Source organism: Aedes albopictus, chromosome 1, assembly GCF_035046485.1.
Source record: "Aedes albopictus strain Foshan chromosome 1, AalbF5, whole genome shotgun sequence".
NCBI lineage: Eukaryota > Metazoa > Arthropoda > Insecta > Diptera > Culicidae > Aedes > Aedes albopictus.
The window spans coordinates 331,024,297-331,039,319 of record NC_085136.1 but is presented as its reverse complement, the minus strand read 5'-3'; the positions used below and the strand labels follow the sequence as shown (position 1 = coordinate 331,039,319).

General features: G+C 46.7%; 1 protein-coding gene across 1 annotated transcript in view; it reads right to left on the bottom strand.

The window, feature by feature from the left end:
* Positions 1–1,152: 1,152 nt before the first annotated feature.
* Positions 1,153–15,023, bottom strand: part of LOC109424815 (protein serrate) — a 170,724-nt gene continuing 156,853 nt past the window's right edge. Inside the window, exons 14-18 of the mRNA XM_062847344.1 lie at positions 9,128–9,274; positions 8,586–9,047; positions 8,160–8,515; positions 7,849–8,058; positions 1,153–3,210 (exon numbers count right to left, since the gene is read on the bottom strand). Of these exons, the coding sequence (XP_062703328.1) occupies positions 2,350–3,210; positions 7,849–8,058; positions 8,160–8,515; positions 8,586–9,047; positions 9,128–9,274 (2,036 nt within the window). The 3' untranslated portion in view covers positions 1,153–2,349. The remainder of the gene's footprint in view (positions 3,211–7,848; positions 8,059–8,159; positions 8,516–8,585; positions 9,048–9,127; positions 9,275–15,023) is intronic.

The following is a 15,023-nucleotide window of genomic DNA, read 5'->3' as shown; positions in this document are numbered from 1 at the left end:
ATGGTTCCAGGGAGTTTCAAAGGCATGCCAGGGAGGTTCAAAGAGCTTCAGGGGCATTCCAGGTAGTTTCAGGGGCGAGTCAGGGGCGTTCCAGAGAGCTCCAGGATAGTTCCAGCATCAGCAGGTTTCAAGAGCGGAGTTCTAGGAAATTATATGGGGTTTCATGATGTTTAAGGGGCTTCTTGGACGTTTCAAATGGTTTCAGGGAGTTTCAAGAGCATGCCAGGGAGGTTCAAAGAGCTTTAGGAGCGTTTCAGGGGCGTTCCAGGTAGCTTCAGGAGGGATCAAGGGTGTTTCAGAGGTTCTAGGGGCTTTCCACAAGGTTTCAGGGGGTTTCACAATCAGGCCTGAGCTGGTGTTTTGGTAGTCTTTCAATAAATTAACTCAGGCTTACATTATTTGTACTATATTACCAATTAGTATGAGTGTGTTCCTACACACAAAACCTTGGAAGCATATATTCTTCAAAACATTTATTTCTGTTATTCTTACATATATGGCATGTTTCATCAAGTTTGCTCCGCAACGTGTGAGGACTAAACGGTTGCAACGGCACCGACTCATAACCATCATCGCAGTATCGAGTCAACAACCATCCAACAACCACCAGCGTGTACCTATACTGTACACCAAACAGGTTGCCAATTCCAAGAAACGACCAACCAGAGACTGCAGTAGGCTGTGCCGAAGAAAAAAAAATACTCACCAGCGTACGGCGAAACCATGGTTACTTAGGGCGTGTGATGTGGGGAGAGGAATACAAAAGGGAGGCATGCAGAAAAAACGGCAACCGCAATCAGCAAAACGACCACCACTGGCCCCAGTAGTGGTCGGGTATTTAACAGGGACGTTCGGATGCCACCGACCTGGAATCTAACCCTTAAAGTAAAACAACTGTTTTTTTTTCAAGAAATATAAAAATCTTTTTATTGCTTTCTTTTTGCTTTTCACGATTTATGAGATTTATTATCTCCTACACTCTCTTTCTCTCTCGTTCTCTCGCCGTATTCCTGTGTAATATTCTGTTGTGGAATGAGACTTCCATTTTTTAAGTACCATGTACTGGGAGTTATTGAAGAAAAAAAAACTGCTCTTTAAAATATATCTGGACAGTTCGGGATCGATGATTGCGGATCGATCCATTTGTATTTGTTTTTCTTCTTTCTCTAGGGTTGCTTGGATGCGTGTAAACAAATAAAAAATATTCTAGCTCCTTATCGAAAAAAAATGCATCTTTTTACAGTGTGTGTGTGTTCTATTTACATCGAGGGGTGTGACACCACTCCCTTTCGAAAAACTGGATTTCTTCAGCTATTGTTTTACAAGTTGACGCCACAAAAATTAATATTGATTCGATCACAGTCAGATTCCGTCGTCATCCGCGTGTGATTCAGCTCTCTCTATATCTACAAGTCGCCGCTTTTCAGCTTGAGTACGTCGTCTATCATTCATAAAAATAAATCTCTGGCTACTGGGGAGAACTTAGTTGATTTACTCTCTGTACAAAGTTTTCTTTTCGTATATTTACTTCCGCTTAAAAACTATTCAAGCATTCTAGGCTAAAACGACCGTAACTAAACAAGGAACTATTTTATTCAGTATAAAAACTTCACATTTCCTATTCGCTTTTTGAGATTCTTAACGCCTACTTGTGTTAAATTAGTTTTCGTCTGTAGATTTGTAATGAGTTATCGTTTAAGTGTCACTTTTTGTTCGTTTTTATCGTTTTTTTTTTCGCTATTTACACAGATGGCGCCAAATTGTTCCGCTTTTTATTCACTCAAAAAAGCGAAATTTGTCCGTTAGATAAGTTTTTTTGCGACGAAAAAAACTTGGAATTAAGTTACGTTCGCGTTCAGCGAACGCGACGCGATAAATAATTTGTGATTCCTCGCGCTCTCTCGCTCTCTTTCTTTCTGTTTTATCCCGATCTTTCGTTCGTTCGTTCAACCTAAAAGAAATATATTGCTTCTCCTTATTTAATATCACATTACATTAAACTGTACACTCTAAGCGGCTTTCGTTGTCATTTTACTCTCTCTTCAAAGTACGGAAAATGCACTCATTCTTCAACGGCATACAGTTCGGCGGTTCGTCAACTTCCTATATTTACACGATGCATGCATATATTATAATGTCAACAATCAAGTCTACGCGGTTCGCTTTGTGCGTGTATGAGTGAGAGGGAAGGCAAATAAATACTTTAAAAAATTCTAGAAAATAAAATAAGTCCTATTTAAAAAAAAAATGAGAATCTCACTTTTCCGTATTGCTCAGCAGATGAGAATCGAGAGCTCATGAAAAATAGTCGATCTAATCTAAGTAGGCGGGGCGCGGGCGCGCCCACACTTACACATGTACAGTGAGAACATCGGAATCGAGCATCGCAGTAGGCGCCGTACTGCTGGGTGCCGTTGCTACGCTACTCACCCCGACGGCCGAGCCGTTCACTGGCACCGCTGAGGAGGCACTGCTGGGCGTCGAAGGGGGAGGCATCGCGACGCCGCCGGGCGCCGTGTGCTCGTTGATGCTTCGCTTGCCAAAGTCTTTGTGTTGGCTCTCGATGGAGCTGACGATGTTCTTGGTGATGTCGGAGTTCTGCGTTTTGTGCAGCAGGATGTGCGAGTTGCGGTTGGCCGCCTTCTGCTTCTCCGGGTCCTTCTCGAACTCGGCATCGTTGCCGCAGCTGGGGTACAGCTGCTGCGACCGATGGACGGTGCTGGGACCGGCGATTTGGTTGATCTCCGGCGCCGGGTTCAGGCTGAGTTCCATGGCACCTCGCAGAGAGCTGGCACTGCCCTTGAGGGGGTTGGCGTACCTCCGGAAGTTCTCCTCGTTCTGAAGGTTGTTGCTCTTTTCCTCTTCGTGACTTCGCGAGAGATCCATGTGAGGGGTGAGATTGGTTCCGGAACCGGTGTGGCTTTGGAGCTTCTGGCGCCAGACGAGCGCAACGAAGGCACCCACGCAGAGTGCCACTATGGCAATGCCGAAGCCTACTGCGATCAGGTAGTTGGATGCGGCGGTGGTTTCGTTGATGAGGGCGGTCTCTACTTTGACCTCGAGAATGGAGGTGAGCGGGGCTGCCTCGGCCACGTCCGTCTGAAAGGAGTCGTTCTGGACGCCCTGTTGACGGGAGAGGATCTCCGCCAGGAGGCGGACCGCTTCCGTGAGGGGACTGGACGCACTGTTGCTGCTGTCGGTTGGAGTTGACTGGGGGATGGAGGGGGAGAAACAGAGAGAGGTATCGTTAGGTCAAGTGTTGTGGAGGAGGGTGGAGACCATTGAATTCAAGTTTTGGCCTTAAGAACTACAAGCGTAACTACCGTTATGACTCCATAAGGACTTTTAATACGAAACTGTCAAAACCCATTCAAACTCATGTAACAAAACCGTTTTGAGTATTGAGCTCTACCGGTGTTCAGGATCTCCCAAGAATATGTAGCTCTTATAACACTCAAGGCACTCGATAGAGCTCTACGGATCCGCGGGATATCCCAATAACCTTATGAAGTAGAGCCCTGTAGATCTACAAGCATAACTGGCCATCTATCTGTATCGCCTAGAAGCCGAAAGTGTCCACACTGACTCACAGAACAAGGCCGTGTTAAGTATTGAGCTCTCCGGCCTTCAGGGTCTCTCAAACATGTTCAAGTGAGGGCCTGGAGATCTACAAGCGTAATTGAGCATCTATCTGTATCGTCTTAAAGCCAAAAGTGCCCATAATAACTCATAGAACAAGATCGTGTTGACTATTGAGCTCTACCGGTCTTCAGGGTCTCACAAAAACATCTTGAAGTGAAGGTCTGGAGATCATCAAGCGTAGTTGGGCATTAACCTGTATCGTCTAAAAGCTGAAAGCGCCCATAGTGACTCATAGAACAAGAACGTGTTGAGTATTAGGCTCGAGCGGTCTTCAGGGTCTTTTAAAAGCTAGTTGAAGGAGGCCTGTTGATCTACAAGCGTAACTGAGCATCTATTTGTGTGGGCCGACAGCCAAAAGTACCCATATTGACTCATAGAACAAGATTATGTTGAGTACTGAGCTCGCTCGGTCTTCAGGGTCTTCTAAGAACGTCTGGAAGTTAAGGCCTATGGATCTACAAGTGTAATTGGTCATCTAGCTGTATCATCTAAAATCCAAGAGTACCCATACTGACCCAAGGAACGAGATCATTTTGAGTATTGAGCTCTACCGATTTTCAGGGACTCCTAAGAACATCTTGAAGAGAAGGCCTGTAGATCTACAACCGTAATTGCGCGTCTACCTGCATCGTCTTATAGCCAAAAGTGCTCATACAAACTTACAGAACAAGATCGTGTTGAGTGTAGGGCTCTACCAGTCTTCAGGGCCTCCCAAAAACATGTTGAAGTGAAGGCCTGGAGATCCACAAGCCTAGTTGGACATCTACCTGCATCGTCTAACAACCAAAGGCACCCATAATAACTCATAGAACAAGATTGTATTGAGTATTGGGCTCGACCGGTCGTCAGGGTCTCCCAAGAACATCTTGAAGTGAAGGCCTGGAGATCCACAAGCGTAGTTAGGCATCTGCCGGTATCGTCCAACAGCCAAAAGTACCCATACTGACTCACAGAACAAGAACGTGTTGATTATTGAGCTCGAGCGGTCATCAGGGTCTCCTAAGAGCTAGTTTAAGTGAAGGCCTGTAGATCTACAAGCGTAACTGGGTATCTATTTGTGTGGTCCAACAGCCAAAAGTGCCCATATTGATTCATATAATAAGATCATGTTGAGTACTATGCTTGATCGGTCTTCAGGGTCTCCCAAGAACGTGTTGAAGTTGAGGCCTGGAGATCTACAAGTGAAATTGGGCATCTATCTGTGTCGATCAACAGCCAAAAGTAGCCATATTGGCTAATAGAATAAGATCATGTTGAGTATTTAGCTCTACCGGTCTTCAGAATCTCCCAAGAACATGTTGAAGTGAAGGCCTGTGGTTCTACATGTGTAATTGGTCATCTAGCTGTATCATCTCGATGCTAAAAGTACCCTTACTGAACCTTGGAACAAGATCGTGTTAAGTATTGAGCTCTACCGGTCTTTAGGAACTCCAAATAATACGTTGAAAGGAAGGCCTGTGGATCTACAAGCGTGATTGGGCATCTAGCTGTATCGCGTAACAGCAGAAATTACCCATACTGACTCATGAAACAAGATGGCGTTGAGTATTGAACTCAACCAGTCTGCATGGTCTCTAAAGAACAAGTTCGAGTGAAGGCCTGGAGATCCACAAGCACAACTGGGCATCTACCTGTATCGTCTAACAGCCAAAAGTACGCATATTGACTCACAGAACAAGGTCGTGTTGAGTATTGAGCTCGAGCGGTCTTCAGGGTCTCACAAGAACATCTTGAAGTGAAGGCCTGGAGATCTACAAGTATAATTGGGCATCTACCTGTAGAGTCTTACAGCCAAAAATACCCATATTGGCTCAGAGAAAAAGATCGTGTTGAGTGTTGAGCTCTACCGAGTCAAGGTCTCCCAAGAACACCTTGAAGTGAAGGCCTGGAGATACACAAGTATAATTGGGCATCTACCTGGGTCATTTAAAAGTCGAAAGTACCCATACTGAGCCATACAGCATGAACGTGTTGAGTTTTGAGCTCGATCGACCTTCAGAGTCTCTGAAGTCTAACAGTCTAACAGTCTAACAGCCAAAAGTACCCATACTGACTAATACAGCATGGACGTGTTGAGTTTTAAGCTCGACCGGTCTTTAGGGTTTCCCAAGAACATGTTGAAGTGAAGGCCTGGAGATCTACAAGTGTTTTTGGGCATCTACCTCTGTCGTCTAACAGCCGAAAGTATTAATAATAACTCATAGAACAAGATCGTATTGAGTACTAAGCTCTAACGGTCTTCAGAGTCTCCCAAAAACATGTTGAAACGAAGGCTTGTAGATCTAGAAGCATAATTGGACATCTATATCTATCGTCCAAGTTTAGAAAGCATCCATATAAGTGAATATGTTCAGGAGTTCACAAAATCATAGAGTGATAACTTCCTACGCCTGTAGATCACAAGGCCTTTACTCCTGGGAGTTATTGGATGACCTAAACCGTCCAGAAATTTCAATTATATGGTCAGCTCAGCTTTATATTTCCTCATGAGCATGTACCGCTGGCGTAGATCATCCAATGATCACCGAAAAAATCCGTAGATCTAAAGGTCTACTCCTAGTAATTCAATGATGACCTAGATTGTCCATCGAACCCTTGTTCGAACTCAATTATGTATTAAGCTAAGATCCACCAACCGTGTAAATGTGTACCGTGACCAACAACGGTATAAAACCATCACTGGTTGTACCTGTGGATCTCAAGACCAATATTGCAGGAAGTTCTTGGATGGCCTTGAACGTAAGTTGATCCTGAACTTCTTTCCAGCTTAACTCAGCGAACCTCCTGTGTATACACCGCTACCATTGAATATATTGTGATTACTGGATATGATTGTAGATCGCTTGTAGAGGGTTATGCCCCATGAAGATCTCGGACGACCTGAGATAATTAGGAAGACTTCTTCAAGGAGGCCTTGAATGACGTCAGACATCCAAAGCATTTAAGCCTTTCATTCCACACATTTCAATACACCCTTATGGATATATACTGCGTTCAAGTACTTTCGAAAAGTCCCATGCCTTGGTAATGCATGTAAATCTGAAGACCCGAATTTTAAAGAGGTCTCGGAAACATTTTGAAGCGAAGGCTTGTAGATCAACAAGCGTAATTATACATCTATATCAATCGTCCAAATGTAGAAAGCATTAAATACAAATGAATACAACAAGAAGGGGTTCAGGAGTTCACAAAAACATAGAATGATAACTGCTTACGTCTGTAGATCGCAAGGTCTTTACTCTTGCGAGTTACTGGATAACCTAAACCGTCCAGGAAGTTCAATTACTTGTTCAGCTAAGCTTTATTTTTCCTAATGAGCATGTAATGCTAGCGTAGATCATCCAATGATCACCGAGAACATCCGTAGATCTAAAGGCTTACTTCTAGGACTTCATTGATGACCTAGAATGTCTGTCGAAACCTTGTTTGAACACAATTACCTATTCAACTTAGACTCATCAACCGTGTGAATGTGTGCCGTGACCAAAAACGGCATAAGAACATCACTGGATGTACCCGTGGAACTCATGGCCTATACTCAAGGGAGTTCTTGGCTGGTTTAGAACGTTTAGGCTCATCCTTAATTTCTTTTCAGCTTGACTCGGTGAATCTCTGTGTGATTACGCTTGTAGATCTGAAGGGTAACACCCCATGCAGAGCTTGGATGAGCTAAGATAACTCAGAAGACTTAAACTTGAAGGAGTTCTTGGAAGACGTTAGATATCCAATGCATTTCATTCATTATGTCCACACATTTCAATACACCTCCATGGGTATATACTGCGTTCAAATACAGCGAAAGAGTCGCCCTGGTGTAGATCTGCATGTAGGTCTGAAGAGCTGAACATTAGGGAGCTCTTGGATGACTTGACTTGGGAATTTAAACTCCAGGAGGTCTTGGATGTCCGGAATGACCTTGGACATCCTTTGCATACAAAAATGTATTTGATTCATTTGAAATAGACTTCTGTATACGACATGCTTTCATGAACCTCTGGAAACTCACATGTTATGCATAGGCATCTGAAGATTCAAACTCAAAAGAGTTCTCGGATGGCCTTGACCATGAACTGATCTCAATGTTTCTTTCGGTTTAGCTCCACGAACTTAGACTACGATTAAATGAAATCAAGTAATCACTGGTCACGCCCGTCGATAACAGTATACTTCAGGATATTCTACGAGGGAATGTTCATAGAAACTTACCAGAGTGACCTCGATCGTGTCGTTGGTGCCTGCCTTTAGGTCGCACATCACCACCACGAACACCGTCACGTCGACCGAGGGGCTCTTGACGAGCTTTTCGCCGAGCTGCAACCGGAGCAGGTGGCACATGCCGTCCACCGAGGTGCCCCGCGACAGCCGATTCAGCTCCATCAGGATCGATATCCGGGCGCAGTGCGTTCCGAGGGTGGCCTGGGTGGATGGATAACAGAAATTCAACGATTAGTAACTTTTCAGTAGCCTGAGAAGCTTCCAAGATGATCATGGCAGCCGACACAGCCTAGACACCTTACCTGATTCGGCCAGCAATCGATCGGGGCCGGTATCCGTGGCGGAGCGACCCTCCGCGACGGCTCGAACGTCCGGCAGTCTCCACGGGGTGCACAGGGCGGCGCCAAGCAGCTTTCCTGCGCCGCCGGTACACACACCTGATGGCTTTCGCAGGCGCTGTTCGAGAGGTTCTTGTTCAGACAGTTCCGCAGGCCGCACCACATGTTCGAACAGCGCGGCTTTCCGTTGACGCAGACGCACGAATTGCAGTTGCTCTCGTCGATGGGCGCAGTAGGCGCCGACGAGTCGCTCGTCACCAGCGGGTCGTACGGCGAGTTGGTCGTCGTGTTCGAGCAGACCGACGAGGGGTCCGACAGTACTGTTGAAGAGAAGAGAATGCGAAGAAATCAGTAAAGCTAGAGTTTTCGACCTTCCAATGAACTACTTACGAATTTCACACCGTACGCCCCTCCGTCCAACGGGACAGATGCACGTGAAGCCTCCGATCCCGTCCTTGCACGTGGCGCCACCTAGACACGGCTGCGGCGAACACTCGTTCACGTTGATTCGACAGTCCGGACCGGAAAAGCCCCGCGCACAAAGGCACCGGAACCACCCGGGACCGGACTCGCACGTTCCTCCGTTGTGACACGGCTGACCCTGGCACTGATCCACCGGTTCGTTGCAGAACGGCCCTCCCCATCCAAGGGTACACCGACACTGCGATATCCCGGAGATCGGCGACAGGATACACGATCCTCCGTTCAGGCACTGCCCGGGAAGGCACTGTACGGCCCGATCCGCACAGTTCTTCCCCGTCCAACCGGGAGGACACTCGCACGTGTAGTCCGCATCCCCGTCGATGCAGATCCCACTGTTCTTACAGGGATTCGAGAAGCACTCGTTAACATCTAAGTAGGCAAGATACAAGAACAAAAGAACAGAAGTTAGATAACTGGCGATGACCTTCCCAGAAAAGTGTCACACTTACTGTGCTGACAGAAGGGCCCGGTGAAACCGGTCTGACAGACGCAGCTCGATCCCAGCGTGCCGGATTCGCATTTCCCACGGCCGCTGCACGGGGTCAACGCAGTCGAACCACCACCACCGGAGCTTTCGTTCGACATCGTGCAGCCATCTGTACGGATATAAGACAAACAAAGCAGGCGACGGTGAGAAAAATTACGGATAATTTCTTCACGGGCATTTGTCATCTAAGCAAGCGATCGACTGTTGTTGTCATGGTTTTGGTTCTCTGTACTGTGTGACCGACATGGAAAAGTGGCAACCCTGACCGAACTGTCAAACGACAGCAGCGTTCCCATCAGAAGCGCACGATGGCGCTGCTAATTCATGGCACCAGGCGTTGATTAATTGCTAAATTGCTTCATTACCGAGCCGAAGTCTGCACGGAAACAAATTCTGGTAGCTGTTTTTCGTTTAATTAACCACTTGTAGCGGGGGAAAAAGCTTGTTCAAACAATGCAATTACGGATGGATGCGCCATGGCGATGACTTCTCCTGCTAGATTACTTTATCAAGTTTTTATCACCCGAAGCAAACGACGAGATTTTGCTATGACTTGTCTTAACCATAAGAAAAATTCTTTACTCCTAGCCTCGCATCGCAGTAATTACACTCGCGGAGAGCCCCTCGTCCCATTCCCGTAACGTTCTTTCCGCATAGCCTTCTGTGATTGTTTTGTGGTTTCATACGAACAGACGCGAAGTCATTCTTTTGTTTTCTCATTTCTCACTCGTCCATCGTCGTCATCAACATCGACGAAGAAATCAAACATCGTTAAATAGAAAAGTGTTTAATTTTTCAATTTACTTGAATAAATAAGGTAATTTCTGAGTGTCTCCCCCCGTTTTCTCACCCCCTCCTGGCCACTCGGTCATCTGTCAGTGAAATGTGCTGGTGCGAGTGCGGTGTGAAAAGAGTGTTGCTACAAAGTTGTTTCTGCTCTTCCATCCGAGAGAAGAGGAGTTCTTGCTGGACGATTACCCCAGCCAGGTTCCCGAGTCGAGTGTTGTGAGACTAATAATGAGACATGACAAATATAAATTTGCGCTGTTCTTTTGCCTCAGCCAGCAGCAGCAGCGAGAACAAAATAAGTTGTAAGCGATTTATCACCGCAGCCGCGGAAAGAGGAAAAAACGAAACAATCACGAGCAAGAATAATCGCCATAATGTCATTAGTTTTACACGGTTCGGTTGCGGCGAGTGCGAGGCGTGAGAGGAACTTTTGATCATTTGAATACCGGTGTCGTCGCATCGCATCGCAGCAGTCCACTGTGGAGCAGAATCGTGGAGGAAGAGGGGGATCCAAGCAATTCATTTTCGGTGCTAACTAGATCGATGTATTTAGAAGGGGCAGATGCAAAGTGCGGTGAATCATCTTGAAAGAGATAAATAGGTGGAAAAATGACCATTGATGGGGCCTTCCTTTCACGGGTTGATGGTTGCGGCTACGGCGGCGACAGCGGTTTCCCTGGTTACGCAGATAAGAAATGGCATGCTTTGGGCAATTGTTGCGGTTACAAAGACAATGAGGAGTAGCAAATCACCGTAACAAGGTAGGCGTTGACTGCCTTTGGACTCTGGCTGAACGACTCAGTTGAAACAAGCCTATTGCCTCTTTTCTTGAAAATTATACATTAATAGGGCGCCTCAACGTTTGGTCCTTCGAGTCGGCTACCGTACCTGTGGATTGGAAACGCGATCTACGGTTCTGGATTTAACATCGAAGCTGCCAGTCAATGAAGCGGTCATCAGAATCTGAGTCATTCTTCCCTAGTAATGACCTCAAGAAGACGAGGCGATCGGTAAACTGAAGCTGTTTGCTGGTCAACAAGATCACCAGTCGAAGATCTCAGTCAGCCGGTCATGGAGACGATCGATACCGTCGAAGCCGTCTGCTGACCAAGAAAATATCAATAGAAGCAGGTCCCCCCTAACGGTAGAGCGGGATGGAGGCAACCTGTAGAGAAATCCCGCAGATCAACGAGTCTACAGAAGGGGCCTCTGTCGACCAACGAGGTGGTTTGTCATACGAGCCATTTTCTGGCCAACGAGGGATCACTGAGAGAAGAATTCCTATGGAATGAGGTGGATTGTTTCCTAGGTCAACGAGGTGACCAGTTGAGGGTTCTCCACCGGCCAGTACCATCGAATCTTCGAACCTGTTGCTACTGGCAAGTAAACCACTATTGATTGGGATCCCGTCGATCGAGTATCGATCGAGCCTTCAAAGCGACTGTGAGCATGAACCCCCAAACTTCGGAGATTGAAGAGCCCGTCATGGATGAGGTTTAGTGGCTCCACCACCTTCGTTACCAAGGATCGAGCTACCTGGCAGATCAGGTACATCATAAGCAACCTGAAGGAGAATAAGAACAATCGATTGAAGACGAAGTCATCGCTTTTGGATATAAGAAGAAGTTGGAGCTGTATGTTACTACCTGTCAACCTTCACCAGAAGATCTTCGTCAGGATCCTTCATCAACAAAGTTCAGAAGGGAAGATGAGCTGCAGGACTTTAAACGGCTACACGTTGATAAGTAGCTAGCCTTCATCTAGGTTTGTAAGTACATTGTGGAGAGAGAAACCTAGTTGAGGAAGCCGTCGTAACAAGGAGGAAACTGAGCACGCTTAGAAGAAGCTCTTTGAAGCGTCCAACTTAAATCGTTCATATAACGACGCTCGCCAGCTAAAGAGTCAGCACGTGAAGAGAATCCGTTGATCCACCAACCTATTCCCAGACGAGAGAGAACACATTTTTTGGAGACCTTTTCATAATCGACATTAGGAGGAGTCCGTTCCAGAAAAGCTCTTCGACTAGTTAAGTAGAGATTCACAGGCCAGCAGTATGGCAGTTACCATCGAACTACCAAGATCATTCAGAGGTAGCACTGTCGATCGTTCTGAACGAAGGAAGAACGTCACACGGCAGTGTAATTTGCCCAGCCCTCCAGCGAAATCGAAGGTGACTACTGCGTTATTTTTCCCTATGACTTAGATACGGCCATCGGTAAAGCTCTCTATGGCCTACGTGGTCATGGTGGACTAGTTGCAATAGGTTATGGGCCCAGGAGCGTATTCCACAGTACATGAAGGAAGATCGGCAATAAAGCCAAGGAGTTGCAGTACGGGTGTACCAGACTGGCTGCAGCGGAGATCAAGATCCGTGAAAACGATACGCGACACTGGTCAACTGGTTGACTGTGCTGGTCAACTGGAAGGAGCTCGAACAAAGTTTTATGGAGTTGGATATGAACGGATGAAGCTCGAAGGCCCCACCTAGACGAGGAGGTAGAATCAGGACAGAGGGCTGGCGACAAGAGGAGTGATCCGGAAGGCAACACGAAGTGAGAGCTTGGAGATTTGTGAACCTGGTTGAAGCTCTGAAAATTGGTGCAGTGCTTTGTTAGCATCGGAGTTAGATCGCTAGCCTAAGGCTAGCGGAGGAGCTAGTAGCGAGGAATTGCTGGCAGAGGTTCCTGACTGAGGAATCAGTCCGTAGCCGTCTAGATAAGGTCATCGTTAGAGCTGGTCTAGCTATGGGCTAGACGGCCAGCGAGGACTGTTGACTTTTAGGAAAACCCCGGGTTCGCGATCAATCAGACTGCGATTGGAGTCGAATGGTCTCCAATATCCTCTCCTCTCCTCTTCTTGGCGTGACGTCCTCACTGGGACAAAGCCTGCTTCTCAGCTTAGTGTTCTATGAGCACTTCCACAGTTATTAACTGAGAGCTTCCTCTGCCAATGACCATTTTTCATGTGTATATCGTGTGGCAGGCACGAAGATACTCTATGCCCAAGGAAGTCAAGGAAATTTCCTTTACGAAAAGATCCTGGACCGACCGGGAATCGAAACCGTCACCCTCAGCATGGTCATGCTGAACACCCGTGCGTTTACCGCCTCGGCTATATGGTCTCCAATATATTCAGGATGACACCACTGAGTTGGACAAGGGCTATCGCTAACCACCCGAAGTCCACTCAAGTGGAGCACTACAAATTGGTAAGTATCTGAATGCTGGTCTCGACGACAAATAATACCTACTAAGAGGAGGCGGTCACGATTGCCGGCTGCATCCAGAATCGAAATCACCGTCCCGTTCTGTGAAATTCGGGAAACAGTATAGGCGGAAGCCTTCGCTGACGCATTTTTCGGTGTTCTGTTGCGCAGCATACAAACGTTCACACCCGCCAGGATGTCTAGAGCTAGTAAGCTGGATGGGAAGACTCAGAGGCCTAAGTGGTTCCACGGTAGTGTATTATCGGAAAGTCGAGCAATGTGAGGAACGTGTTGCGCTTAACTAAGACACAAACAAAGCAAAGGTCGAAGAGGAGTAAACAAGGCTTCAGCGAGTTCACGATGTGCATCCAGAGTCTCATAAGAAGGCCGAAGAGATCGACCCAGTATTAGGCTGTCCAGTCAGAACGATACGGAGGCGCGGTTAGGAGTTCCGAGCAAGTGTTATGAAGGTCTGTTACAAAAAAAGGAGACTCGCTCATGCAGAACGGGTTCTTGAGTTGCCTTCTGAAAGACCGCCCATAAGATACAAGTATGCGAAAGGGTTCTGCCAGTGCCTCAATGTAGTCTACGACTTGGCTCCGTACTGGTAGGTGACATCCCAGAACACACGTTGCATGTTCTTCTTACCGTCGAAGGCCATAAGCGGATGTTTTGACGGACCTCACTGACGTCCGTCAGGTCAGCGAATCTACATTGCTGACGGTTACAGGAAGATATCCATATGAAGCAGCTGAAAGGTTGTGTTCAACCGGGCGAGGAGAAGCAGATATAGGAACATAAGAATGGAGTCTCCAAAGGCTAAAACAGGCGTCGAAAGTGCGGAACGAAGCCATTCATCAACAGGATTCTGAAGGCAGTTGAGTTGCAGCAGTCACATTTCGACCCGTGCCTGCATATCTAGCTTTTGAGAAATGGTGAACGGTTGCTATCAACTAGGAAATGAAAGAAGCAAAAATTCACAAGAAGCAGACAGGGAGCTCAGGAGGAGCATCCAGAGTCCATGATCCATGATGAATTTTAGATCTGATGACGAAGAGGCAGTTCTCACTGGCCGAACCGAATCAGAGCACGAGACGCATGCTTGTCTGACGATGCTGTCGCTGTCAAACAAGAACCTACAAGTTTTGAGAGCAGTTAGGAGTTCCGAGCGGAATACGAGAAGCTAATGTAGATCGGAACATAGAAACTTGTGAAGAAACTTGCCGAAAGAGACCACATAGGATAGAAGTAGGAATTCAAAAGAAATGGCAACTTCGATAATATGTCCGAAACGTCGGGTGAAAACATAAGAATCCGTTTTGAATTGCCACAGACTGAAAGCCATTACCCCTAATAAATGTGGCTTGTTCAACAAAGATTAGCCTTGTCGAAGAGAAGTTCCTGCAACGGCCCAGTGTAGTCTACGACATGGTTGTACGTACCCACTGCAGCCATCCCAGAGCTCATTGCTGGCCACAAGGGGATTAGCGTGCGTTCATCACATTGACGTCAGTGTATTTCCATAAGCGATTTGAGGAAGACATAGAGGAGCTGCTGAAAGGATTTGTTCAGCCAGACAAGAAGAACCTGGTCTGCCAGCTGGATAGTACAGCCTTCGTTGGTTAAAATAAGCGGGGAAAGTGTGGAACGAGACCATCAACAGGATTCTGAAGGAGTGCCTGTATATCAAGCTTGTGTGGAAGCTTTCCAATGTGTTCAAAGTGACACTTCTGAGACGGAATTTTTTCGACAGCTAATCAATCAAAATTCACTCAAGTGTAGTACTAAAACTCGTGTATCCAGACCAGAACGTGGTCTTGATAAACAGTACTGAAGAGAAGAGGGTCAACAACCCAGGCCACAC